This window comes from Anopheles arabiensis, chromosome 3 (assembly GCF_016920715.1).
Source record: "Anopheles arabiensis isolate DONGOLA chromosome 3, AaraD3, whole genome shotgun sequence".
Lineage (NCBI taxonomy): Eukaryota > Metazoa > Arthropoda > Insecta > Diptera > Culicidae > Anopheles > Anopheles arabiensis.
This window is the reverse complement of record NC_053518.1, coordinates 63085833-63098788: the sequence shown is the minus strand read 5'-3', so window position 1 is coordinate 63098788 and position 12956 is coordinate 63085833. Positions and strand designations below refer to the sequence as shown.

Sequence of the window (12956 nt, the reverse complement as noted above, 5' to 3'; positions counted from 1 at the left end):
GAAATGAGCCTAATGAAAACCGAGCGATCGGTGACGATCCACTGCGCTGCTGGATAGATACTATCGGACGGCTAACGCGTGTAAGATGAAGCGACGAAGAGTCGCAGTCAAAACAAACTGTTACTACTTTCTTTCGCACAGGCATTTCTTTATCATTTCCTGATTTGATGGAAAAACATATCCATCCTTAATGGAAAACATATCCAAAAACCAGACTGGTTACATTCACGTATTTATTTACAACCCTTCAAACACCAGAGAGAAGATTAGATTGAATGGACCCACTGTCACCCTACGGACGCTGCAAACAAATCTGGTAATATGCCACTTATTAATGGCCGTAAACAACAGTCTCTGCAAAAACGAACCCTCCGAAACGTCATTTCGAGCCACCACGATGCACTATGGTGCTGTGTGGAAGTGTGCAACTCTTCCACCGAGCCGGAAGCATCCGTTAATGGGAAAACATTGTCCAATTGCCGTCAACGCGGCGTTATTTAGGAGTGATTGAAACGGGACTTGTTTGGAGCTGCACAACCGGGGTTAATTTGAACGGAACCGGGTTCAGTTGCGGTGCACACTATTGACGACCCCTTTGCCGGCGGTGACATTATTTGTCGGCTGGTAGTGCTTCTTTGGGTCTCCACCATCAGCGTTACCAGTTTGATGCTACAGTGCTGCTCGTTTCGTACAGTCAGTGGTGCAATGGATACCGGGTGCAAATATTACACGCTGTATCTGCGAGCGAAGGGTGTCTGGAGAGGGAGGAGGGATGTGTTGCATAACAATAAATGGCGACAAATTGTACAACTTGCTATGAAGAGGGCATTGGCTTAAAATGAACGCTTGAAATGGTTGGAATTATCATTAGAATGGATCTTAATTGTATCGGGGGTTGTTAGAGATTGTAATTTGAATTTATTAGTTCGAATTAGTTCGAATTCGAAATTCGAACTAAATTTAGAGATAGGAAATGAATTCATAGGCATAGATAAGTATAACAGAATGAACTAAAAATGAATTATGTAATGAACTCTTGACAATTGAATATACAGTAGCAACCGGACATTTGAACGAGTCGCATTCATTTTTCTAACCGGCACAAGTTTTTGGAATTATCGGGAAAGAAAACGAGTTTTACCACGTAGCCGAACATTCGTGAGGTTTTCTCACAGGGGTATTTTTTCAACAGCTATTGTGGATGAATTTTTTGCTCTTGTCATTTAATATGCATCTTTTTATTTTATAATAAAATATGGTAACAAGTTTAGAACACCTAATCTGGTACTTCTGATTAAAAAGTATATTTAGAAAAGCATAAATTAAATAAGACCAAAGTAATGAATAAATAAATATATGAAACCCAGTAACAGAATGACGAAACAAAATAAACTAAACAACAGAAAGTAATCAAATCAAGTGAATTAGATATTGGTTCACATTAGATATTAGTGAAAATTAGATATTGGTTTATTGTTGGGGTTTGTTGTATTACACAAATAATATTAAAATAACTAATTTAAACTTTTTTTTAAATAATTTTCTTACAGGGACAAAATGGCTTCGAGGAAGTGCGCCGCTTCGTCAAGCAGGGCGGTGACTTTGGTAAGGATCTGGTAGCAATCCTGCACGAGCGCACCGAGATCGAGCAGCTGTACGCCAAATCCCTGTCCAAGATTGCCAACAAGCTGAACAAAGCGTGTCGCGACCTGCCCGGCACGATAGCCGAATCTTGGCGCTCCGTTTCGACCGAGCTGGAGGGGCGCAGTGAAGTGCACCGGCAGTTCTCCAACTCGCTGGCGGAGGAGGTGGTTAAACCGCTGAAGACAGTGATCGAAAATCAGCACAAAGCGCGCAAAACGATCGAAACCAACGTGGACAAATCGGCCCGCATACTGGCGGAGTGGCGGACGGCTGAGATAAAGGCGAAGAAGAACTCACACGGCGCGGCGCGCGAAAATGAGAAGCTGCAGGACGCTATGCTCGATGTGAAGTGAGTAGCGATTTGCGCCTTATTTATCAAGGGATTTATGTATATTTCATCAACCTAAAATTCGCGGTAAACTTTTTTCCCACTCTTCCAACAGGCTTCAGCGAACTCCCTCAATCGGACTGCTCCACAAGACAAGCGAGAAGGACGTGAAAGTGTCAGAGAAAGACAGCAGCAAGCTGGAGGGAAAGCGAAAGAAGGCCGAGGAGGCGGTCAAGAAGGCGGATGTAGAATATTACACGCTCTGCATCCGGGCGGAAAGGGCGCGTGTCGACTGGGAGATGTCGGTGCTGCGGGGCTCCTCCATGCTGCAAACGCTCGAAAGCCAACGGTTGGCCCAGTTCAAGACGTACGTCACTGATTACCTCAAGCTGTCGGCCGAGATGAGCCCGCTGCTGACGAAAACGATCGACCGGCTCAGCCCGCAGGTCGCCATGTGTAGCGTGGCCAAGGATCTGGACGTGCTGAAGAACATCCGGCGGGCGACGGAAGGACCGAGTGAGCAGCTGCTGCCCGACTTCTACTGTGAACACACGACCCTCGCCATGAACCGGGAGCGACGAAAACAGTCGCTGGTGAAGCTGCTCCAGCTGATCCGGCAAGATTTGGACCGGGAGCGACGCTCGCGCAATGGGCTGAAGGGTTTCTCCCAGACGCTGGACAAGAACGGTGAAAGCAATCAGAACATTGCCGACAAGCTCTATCACGTAAGGAGACTATTATCCAGTAATTACGAAACGTCAAAAATGAGAAATTTTGACTCCATTTTCCCCTAATGGGTCAAAATTTAACGCTGCAAGAGATATGCTTTTATTAATTACCAGACGGTTGAGCTCCCCCCAAAAAAATATGTTATTTCTCGGTTTTGTTGGTTTTGCAAAAACAATATTTTATATCAATTATAGATTTATTCTAGTTTTGTGTTCCGTAATCAGATTTCAAACTTCATTCCTACTTCCTTCTTAAGCTAGAAGGAACTCGTTATCCCCATGAGAGTTACGTTATAAATGGATGTGCCCCTAACTTCGTTTATGTGTGATTAACCTTTTCTTTTTGCTTTGTTTTGCACAGATTCGATCGATGCTCACATATCTAGAAGGTGCGCGATATAAACTACAGTCAGCTCTTCTCGAACTCGATCACAAGCCACGTTCCAGCCATCCCTTAGCACAGCACATACAGGTAAGAGGCGTAGCTCTCAAACTTATTTGGAAGGTACACTAGATGTTAATGTCTTTCTTTTCTTCACACAATTGTAGATCACGCGAGATCGCACCGGCCTGCAAACAAGCGTACTGAAGGTTCCGTTATGGCTAAAGCACGAACAGGACGACCAAGAGGGTACGCAAGAGCCTGTAACAGCCAACGGCCAAACGACAATTCTCAGTTCCGACGACAGCTCTGATCAGGGATGTTTGGACATTAAAAACGATACGCTCATCAAACACATCGTGCACAAGTACGCACGGAATGGATGCAACGGGGACGAAGGACAATATGTAAGTAATGCTGGAACAGGTATACAAATATGAAGAGGTCCTTAATGCATTCTTGAACGATTTTAGACAACAACTAAGGCTAGCAAATCGGTACATCAGGACGACCATCATCACGGTCCGGCCTGGGATCGAGGCGTTGCCGATGGAGTCTCCAACCAACCCGACTCCGATTTTGGTAAGTTTTGTAGAAATTCCACGCAGCAATAGTAGCACACCCGTTACACTTAATCTCACTCTCGCTCACTTGCAGATGAGTTCTCCTCCCAAGACGAAGACGAAGATCGTTGCTCGGTGGCACCGAAACAGATGCTCGAAAACGGTTGCCATCCGGCACTGGCGAACGGGGCGAGCCCAGCGTCCGTTGACCATCCGGACGCTGTTGCCGGCCAGCCGGTCATATTGGGCCGCTGCCGAGCCTTATTTAACTACACACCAAAGCTTTACGATGAGCTGGAGCTGCAGCCGGGCGATATTCTCGAAGTGCACATCAAGCAGGAGGACGGCTGGTGGCTCGGAGCGCTTCGCGGCCAGATTGGCATCTTTCCGGCAACGTACGTGGAGGAGATACCGTAGCGACATGCAGGCTGGTGCGGTGTAAATAGCTCGTGTTGTATTTGTAAAAGTGAAGCAGAAAAGCAGAGAACGCAATACGCATTATTGATTTTAACGAAGGCAGCGCAGTATGTGTACCATAGAGAAAGAATAGCTAATGTAGTACTATCGAAAGCAATCTCTCCTACTAGGAATATGGTTTAAGGGCGCAACCTGGTAACAGACTGGAGTGAGTAAAATATCTATCGAAGTGCGTGAATGGATCGAATGTACATAAGCGCAGGTTGTGGATAGAATGTTACGAGATATGACGAAAAGCAAAGAAAACTATCAAACGCACACGGTTTCGCGAAGTAAACGATAGGATGTTGAGAGGAATAAAGTGAGTAAAAGATTTATATTTAAAATTCGGAAAAATATTATACTATTAAGTTGATAATATCATAAATTAGTTATTAATTTCAAAACATTAAAACATAAGTTTCTTACATACACATTTATACATAAGAATTAGAGAATGTATTAGATTCCAGTTTCATCATGTGATACTTACCCATAACTATAACCATCAATAACTTTCTCAATTTCATTTATCTCCATTCAAACATCCTTACGGTGATGTAAGATTTTAAAACGATTTACTTCTACCACGATAAAGCATGAGAGTACAGTGAATATTGGGAATACTGCCTGAAATAGAACGGCACTAGAAATGGTAGCAATTGCGCGTACGGATTCAGCTCGCTAGCACCAATAGAATATAATCACAAAAATGGCCATAGTGTGCTGAAGGATCTGAATGGCCCTGCCATGGCACAAGCAGCTCTGCAGCTTACCTACAAAAGCGTTAGTGATCTTTCTTTTTTGTTTAAAGACGGATTCTTGCAGAACGTGACAGTGGTTCAAAGTGTTCGAAAAGCGATCGAGCGCGTGCTTCTAGCTATATAGGATGACAGTTTGTTTTGCTCCTACACTTGTTCCCCCCATCCCGTGCAGTAAATCCATTTCTCCATCCATTTTAAACACCACCGGTTTGCGCGAAAATCGCGCGCCACTCGTTCGTTACGTCCCATTACAAACATTTGCAATATTGGTGTTGGTGTCGATGCACGATCGCGCTGTTGTTAACCTTCGTTCTTCTACGTTCGCTTGTTACATGTTGGCTTCGGTTCGATTCCGACCTAAGAGCACTTGGCCTCACTATAGCACCGTCGTCGTCTTTACGTTTTTATGCCGACAAAATTAGTCGTCGCTGTCTTGTCGCACTCTTCCCCAAAATCCGTAGCGCTTACGCTCACACATACGCAAAAAAAAAGCTTGTCCAAAAATTGCTGTATGTGTTTTAAAATCGTTGTATGAAATTGCAGCACGAACTGGCAGGCGTTCAGGGCTGCCCTTCTGTCGCGATATCATCAATAGCAATGCTATGTTACTGGTTGGTTTCCTACGACTAGATGTTAATGAGATGTTACTGAATACTTGATAATTGTTAGCTCTTTTCTGTGGGTGTGTTTGTGTGTGTATGTATTTCGCCTGCAACTTACCACTCTAAAAGTCTAGTTTTCTATCATGCTCCTACACTGAGTCACGTGGCGTACAATTGTGAGAGTGTTAGGGGCGCCAATTTGTTGGGCATTGTCTTCATCATTCTATGACGGTCCTAGCCGGTGAGTTAAGTTTTGGTACTGATGCAACGGTAGTCCATGCCAAGCCACGAGCTGTTCCTGGGAGACAATAAGTATTCTCCGTTCTACATTTATTATCCACGCGATGCAAAACTGTGTGTGTTTTTGTTTTCTTATTTTCTTATTTTTAATTTTACAACGACGCAGATGCATTTACACACACACACACAATTTGGAAAGAAATACTTAATGTCCTTTCCTCCTTTCTAATTGCAATCTTATTGCCTTCCGTTGCAAACCGATTTAGAACATACTTCAATCACCCTGTTTGGCTAGCTTCCGATGAGTGTTATCATCTCTTAATGCTTTCTAGAAAACTTGCATGTGTGTATGTGCGGTATGTTGCACTGTTGACATTGACTGGAAAGGACTTTGATATTTGGCGAAGGGTGCGCACACCGTTTACACCGTAATTATGGTTCGATCATCTACGAGAAGCTAATGATGTGGAAAAAGTGTTATTTAATACCTGTAAGCTCATTACTACTGTTGGTGGTCTGTAGATTGGGCAACGTGAACGAAAGCAGTCATATTTAACGCTTGAAATTAGAAGAAAATAAGTATCAACCACTACGACGACACACACGGACCGTTCGAAAATGTTAACTGTTGTTGCTAAAAGAAAATAATGATAACAAATAAAGAAGCTTGTTTAGCAATCAAGTACATCGGGTAAACACTAATCAGTGTACGAAGGCTTAATGCCCGTTGTTTCCAAATCGCAACCTTTGATACCGATTCGTGGTGGTGTGTATAGGTATCGAGCTTTGAATTGTGTGTGTTGCGCAAAAAAAGCCAGACGAAGACATCAAACCAATGACATGATCCGGAGGGTAGTGTTCAGCATGTTCCTGCAAATGACTCATGATGAGGTAATAGCCTACCCGGATTAGTAGTTCAATTTCATAACGGTCAACACCACCGCCGCCAGACCGGCTAGCAGCCAGCTGTTGCCTAACGGAGCCATCGAAGCCATGCTGTGGCCATCGTCCGTTTTGGCTGGAGTACCGCCGGCTGTGGGAGCAGCCATGGTCGTGGTCGACACCGTACTCGTCCCCAGTTCAGCACTGCCGGCACCCGTACGCACGGCCGTATTTTCCGCGGGTGACTCGCTCGTCGCCAAGCTAACCGGGGGAGTCCGTGGAGTAATTGGGCCGGCATATCTCTGGGTCATGCTGTCTGCCATGCAGCACAAACCCTGCTCCTTGTCAAAACCCAACAGGCATCGAACGTTCGGGTTGGCGACGGGCGTCTCGATGCCCTCCTTCTTGAAGTGCTTCAGCATCAGGGTCAGCAGTTTGCACGGGAATTCGTTGCCCTCGAGGTAGATCTGCTTCAGCTGGGGATTGTTTTTCGTCAGCTGCAGCACATCCAGCTCCCGTAGCTGATTGTAGGCGAGTCGCAAGATCTGCAGTGACTTGAACGGTGCAAACACCTTCACGCTCAAGTACGAGGGTGGCAGGTTGTTGCTGGACAGGTCGAGCAGTTCCAGCGCGGGCAGTGAGACCTCCTGCTCGTTCTCGAGATGATGTGCTCCGACGTCGGAGAGTAGCAGATGGCGCAGCCCGTCCATACCCTTGAACCGGCCCAGCTCGATCGTGTCATCGATCGGCAGCTCCCTGTTGCCGCTCAGGCTCAGTATCTCCAGCTTGGCCAGCCGTGTCAGGTTGGAAATATCGTGCAGCCGGTTCGAGTCGAGTATTAGCTCGAGCATGGTCGTGGTGTCGCGCGTCTGGTGCACGATCACCTGCGAGATCTGGTTGTCCGAAGCGTACAGTCGCTCCAGCTTCGCCGGTATGACCACGGAGCTGAGATTTGCGTTCGGTACACTCAGCGACCGGAGGTTCGGAAATGCATTCAGCAGCTCGGCCGGGATGCGGTCGAGCGTGCTGTCCTCGAACGCCACATGTTGTACCTTGGCGTTCGGTGCCTTAAACGTGATGCCGGTCATACTGGTGGTATATACGACATTGCGGAACATGCACACACTTTCGTCCTCGCGTTTCTCTATCGCACATTCGTACGTTTGGTCGGCGGCGGTAGATGAAACTAGCAGCAGTGCGGTACCGAACAGCAATGCAACCAGTTGGCTGAAAGGATTGTACCAATGGGATAACTATTAACAAACTATTGAGATGCAGTGAATGCTTTAAAAACCCGTATAAACCATGGTCTGGACAGTGTTCTCGGCCGCATACACTGCCACAACACAGTGCAGCGTGTTTATTCCGCTCCACTGTCGGTAAAATAAACATGCCGCACACATGTATGCCGGCACATACGGCACGAAACCAATCGAACCGATCGCGCCCCAAACTGTAAATTATACTCGTTTGACCGGGTCAAGTGTGCATTTTTGACTAACGTAGGTATGCTTTAAAAACGGTCGCACAAAAAAAGACTATAAAATGGGTTGGCCGAGATTGGAAATCATTTGTACTAAGATTCTGTCCGCGTTGGGTGCAACCGTTAGCGAGTTTAGTGCAGCAGGAACGGAGAAGGAAAATATATATCCCATTACACAAGAGCTAGAGGCATGAGAATTGTAAATGTAAAGATGATGAACGAATATCGTTTGAAATAGTAAACACATAATTATCACCTCAAGGCGGTTGAAAGCGAATCGTTTGGATGCAATGATGTCGATTCCAACGATTCGCTGTCGTAGAAAATGCCATGGAGAACTGCAATAAAGAGTTGGCCCAAATTGGCTAGTTTGAAAATATGATTCATTCATTAAAACAAATCTTAATCGTTATTGATTAAAAATGCATAGAACGCGCAATGCTTTTCGTGTTCGGTTGCCCGTTAGAAAGACAAAGCTCTCTTTAATAGAATTTGTGAAAAAAAACCCATTCCACTCCTACATTTCAATTACTTAACATGAACAGGAAGTCAAAAAAGAAACAAAGCAAAACGCATACATAATAAAGCGGCACGAAATCGCCTTACTGCGTTTTCTTTCTGGTATTATTATGCTTGTTTAACAGCAAAACTTCAATGGCTACTGTGTTGCATTTTTCCCCTTGAAGAGGAAAACTCAACACAGACAAAAAAGTGGAAAAATCTTCAACGCACTCATCGCTTGCTTTCTCTCAGACACCTTGACAAGCAACACGGTACGAAGACGTCCTATAGACGTCGGCGCGGCTTTCAAAAACCAAAACACACCAAAACGTGACAGCCGATTGTTGGCCGTTTTGGGTGAGGGAAAATCTGTCTAAGCACACCCGATTGTACGCAAGCGTGGAAATTCTTTCGCTTTTCTTCCCGACGATAGCCGGCTGCCGGGACTATGGTAATAGTATGTGTGTTGGCATATTCTTTGCAAATTAGCACCGAACCGCAAATTGATAGCTTCAACCGTCTCGTCAGCATACAATCGACTGCATACCACCACCACCACCCCGTCAAGTGTGCCCGTCTAGGGAGTGCAGTAGCACCGATAACACCAGTATAGAACGTTCTACTTTTTGTAAAAACACTTGCACAAATCGCTATCACATTTGTTAAAACATCCACTTCTCCAATGGGGTGGTACTTACCAACATGTTTGGGGAATCATTTTTCAGCTCTATTCAAACCAGATGCTTTTGGGGATATCTGAGATCGGGTGCGACACACTTACGCTCTAGTGGACGGTTCACTGTAGATTGAAAAGATGTCTGGTAGAGGATACCAGAACGAACCCTACCCAATCGCACAGTGAGTGGTTCTGAACAAACAGTGGACTAAAAATAGTCGATTGCAGTTGATCGGGATTTTGATGTGGATAGTGGAGTGCATTGTTGTCTTGGTTTTAGAACATTTAACGGCGATGCGAAAATGCAATGCTTATGTGAAGGGAGATTTAATAATATACAGTATGACCTCAATGGTTGCGATACTAGTGCATTTGCACTCGATAGTCGAGTTGTTTGACCGCCCGCTAATGTGATGAATAAAAACGACACAGAAATAAAATGGTTCAGAAACCTTTGTGCACCAAATTGAAATGCATCGCAAGGGCTATGCTTCTTAGTTCCATGACAACCATGCTGGTGTTTCCTTCTGTGAACTACCTCGTTGGTTGGTTGACTACCCAACTATTGAGGTGCCATTTAGTGAACAACCCGACTAATAAAGAATAATCTGAATCAGTCAGTAAGGTTATAATGTATTTAATTACAACAGGGATGTTCTTTCCCATTATACATTTCCCAATTAACTTTCATATTTTTTTAAATTCAAAAAACCAACTACGTAATTCCAGTAATAACGTAATTCCAAAGAAAAGGTTTAAATCTTTAGGCTTAAACTAAGAAAAATCTATCATATGAGCTTTTTATCTCTTCTAAGTTGGTTTGAAATTTGGATCTTTGTAACATTTTTGTAAATGAACCGATTTTGATAAATTTATACGATTTGAAAAGGAAATTTATTCAACCTTATAAAAACATTTGGGTTGTTTTACTTTATTTCAAAGTTTACAAAAACTTTGGTCAAAATTGAAAAAAACTTCATGAAAATTTTCAACTTTTTTAATTTTGACTTGATGGCATAAAAAAGGCGTAGAGTAGTGTTGTCTCATATATGTCGCATAGTAGTGTAATATATATATATGCTATCAATCTGTGAAGAAATATTCTGCAAAAGTTTGCGAACGCGAATTTTATTGAAGTTTTTTCATATCAACTTTTTCTAAAAACAGGCTCATGCGTAACGAAGCGGCGCCATAAGTACCTGGTGTAGCGGATTTCGTGTATTCTAGAAAAGTCGTGTTCTTGATAACCTGATATTTGATTGCAACAAAAAATGATTCTTTAATTCTTTTCTTTAACTACTTAACACCACTGTACTGTATTTCTGTTCCAATTCTTATCAAACATGTAAGTTTCTTTTTTAGTCTAACTTTTTTATAAAACATAATGAAGCAATCCAATAACACATACCCTTTGGTCAGTGGTAAACAAATACCGGTTTTATTCTAAATTTTAAGATAATTTCTTACAGTCTGAAATTACAGGATATTTTGACATTTTATTTTCAAAATAAAAGAAAAAATGTACAAAATTTATTAAATTGTTCGAAAATCCCTTAAAACGCTAATTTATGTAGCTCCACCTGGTGTTTTGGATGCAAAATTCATATTCTATGTAATATACTATCATGATACTAGACTACAAGCTATAAAAATCAACAATTTATGTATAATAATTTTATCCCTACATTTTTTTCGAAACTGCCCACTGTGCTGCGGCATAACGAACGAATCAATAAATTAAATCAACAAATGCAGTCATCGATGCACCAAGGAGTGGTCGTAAAAAAAAAATTACAAACATCTTAATCCATACATTCAATTATTAAAATAGGGAAGACTTCGTTAATTAATCTTAAAAAGTGTAGTTTTATTCGGTATACAAATGTTTTCCATGTTCATGTTCTAAAACCGTTCGTTCTAGTGCTACAACTACTTGTCACCAGATGGCGTCATAGAAAAATACCCGACAAATAGGGTTGGCCTTCCAATTAGAGATGATAATTGAGTGCCCGTAGAGATTTTAAGCTTTAGGTCACTCTTTGAATATTCACACAAATACATATCATTTCAATAATTATATAGTATTATCGGGTTCTACTCACTCACGCTCTGTGCCGATTAGTGACTCTCTCGTTAAGCCTGGATTTCAGTTCCGTTGGAATTGAACGTGAAATGTTGGGGATCATTATAGTTAGTCTTTTTTTCAAATATATTACACTCAAGTTGGTTATTTAGTTTATGATATTTTTCACTGTGTAATAATTTCCGCACAACAGGTTATGGACCCAGAAGTACTGTGAAACAAGTGTTAAATTCTCGAAAATTTGAATCTTGAAGAAACTTGGCTTTCGAAAGTAGGCCTCATGAAGATTTTAAGGTGGATTATGTAAAAGGCAAATTGTTGGATGAAGGAAGACGTCGAGCTGATGGTGCATATGAAGATAAAGCATTACTATCTGGAGAAAAGTACAACACGAAATTTTGGAAGGACATGAAACTAATAACCAATAAGAAAAAGCAGTACCATTATTGTGAGACGAATAAGAAAAGACTGTAGAAAATGGGCTGAAGACAAAATAAGTAAGCTAGATGGTGAAAGTGTCAACGTCGCTAACAAAGACAAATTTCCTATTGGTTCATTGGAGAAGGGTGCATGATGCAGGTGTGTCCAAAGCTGCAAATTGGTTTCCATGGATGGAAACGGCACACGCTAGAAAGTTTCCTTGGACAGGGTGTACCATGTACCATCTCTGACGACAAACCTGTTATCAGTAAGTAAAATAATCGATAAAGGATTCGGAGTGCTTTTTGATAGGTTGGGATGTCGTGTCCTGAAAGGGAAGCAAGTATTGCTGATGATTACACTCAAGTTGGTTATTTAGTTTCTGCTCTTTTTCACTGAGTAATAACTCCGCTCAACACGCAACTACCACACAAGTCCAGGGATCGGAACAGCTGCCCACAGCATTAATATAGTGACTAAAACCACCCAACTTTCGAGACATCACAGTCCTGAATGCTGCCTACAAGATCCTGTCCCGAATATTCTTCTGCAGACTTTCGCCCCTTGATACTGATTTCGTCGGCAACTATCAAGCTGGATTTGTTGGAGGCAAATCGACCACCGATCAAATCTTCATTCTACGGCAGATCCTCCAGAAATGCCGAGAGCACCAAATCCCTACGCACCACCTGTTCATCGACTTCAAGGCAGCCTACGATACCATAGATCGGAATGAGCTGTCGAACACCATGCAGCAGTACGGATTCCCTGGGTAGCTGATACGGCTGTTGAGGGCCACTATGGACGGGGTGCAGTACAAAGTGAGAGTAACGAACATGCTTTCGGAATCATTCGAATCTCACCTGGGTCTGAGGCAAGGGGACGGACTCTCCTGTTTGCTGTTCAACATCGCTCTGGAAGGTGTCATGCGAAGGGCGGGCTTTGACATCCGGGGCACGATTTTCATCCGATCTCTCCAATTCCTTGGCTTCGCTGATGACATCGACATTATCGGACATACAACTGCGGCGGTTTGCGAATCGTACACCCGACTGAAACGCGGGGCCGAGAGGATTGGATTGAGGATCAATGCGACGAAGACAAAGTACCTGCTTGTCGGGGGCTCTGTACGTGATAGAGCCCGACTCGGAAGCAGAGTAGGGGAAGGTAGGTAAAGACGGACACGTTAAGGGAAATGGTAAAA

At 43.3% G+C, this 12956-nt stretch overlaps 2 protein-coding genes across 7 annotated transcripts in view; one reads left to right on the top strand and one right to left on the bottom strand.

The window, feature by feature from the left end:
• Window positions 1–4448, top strand: part of LOC120904922 (intersectin-1) — a 49009-nt gene extending 44561 nt beyond the window's left edge. For all 5 annotated transcript variants that reach the window (XM_040315424.1, XM_040315426.1, XM_040315425.1 and 2 more), the window contains 6 exons: window positions 1551–1993; window positions 2088–2697; window positions 3062–3172; window positions 3250–3489; window positions 3556–3664; window positions 3740–4448. In XM_040315424.1, the coding sequence (XP_040171358.1) occupies window positions 1551–1993; window positions 2088–2697; window positions 3062–3172; window positions 3250–3489; window positions 3556–3664; window positions 3740–4062 (1836 nt within the window). In that variant the 3' untranslated portion in view covers window positions 4063–4448. The remainder of the gene's footprint in view (window positions 1–1550; window positions 1994–2087; window positions 2698–3061; window positions 3173–3249; window positions 3490–3555; window positions 3665–3739) is intronic.
• A 214-nt stretch (window positions 4449–4662) lies between these two features.
• On the bottom strand, window positions 4663–9429 carry LOC120904924 (tsukushin-like). Of its 2 annotated transcripts, XM_040315430.1 has the most exons (3): window positions 9272–9429; window positions 6611–7816; window positions 4663–6341 (listed from the first exon to the last, which is right to left on the bottom strand). In XM_040315430.1, exons 1-2 carry the CDS (start codon window positions 9289–9291, stop codon window positions 6616–6618), a joined length of 1221 nt encoding a protein of 406 aa, XP_040171364.1. In that variant the 5' UTR covers window positions 9292–9429; the 3' UTR covers window positions 4663–6341; window positions 6611–6615. The 2 variants fall into 2 exon arrangements, with proteins under 2 accessions (XP_040171364.1, XP_040171363.1); XM_040315429.1 differs by having other exon boundaries at window positions 4663–7816.
• Window positions 9430–12956: the final 3527 nt, after the last annotated feature.

Coding starts and splice junctions, on each gene's coding strand:
- LOC120904924 (XM_040315429.1), bottom strand. CDS start 9,291: ATGATTCCCCAAACATGTTG. Junction 7,817..9,271: donor ATGATTCCCCAAACATGTTG/GTAAGTACCACC, acceptor CAATCCTTTCAG/CCAACTGGTTGCATTGCTGT.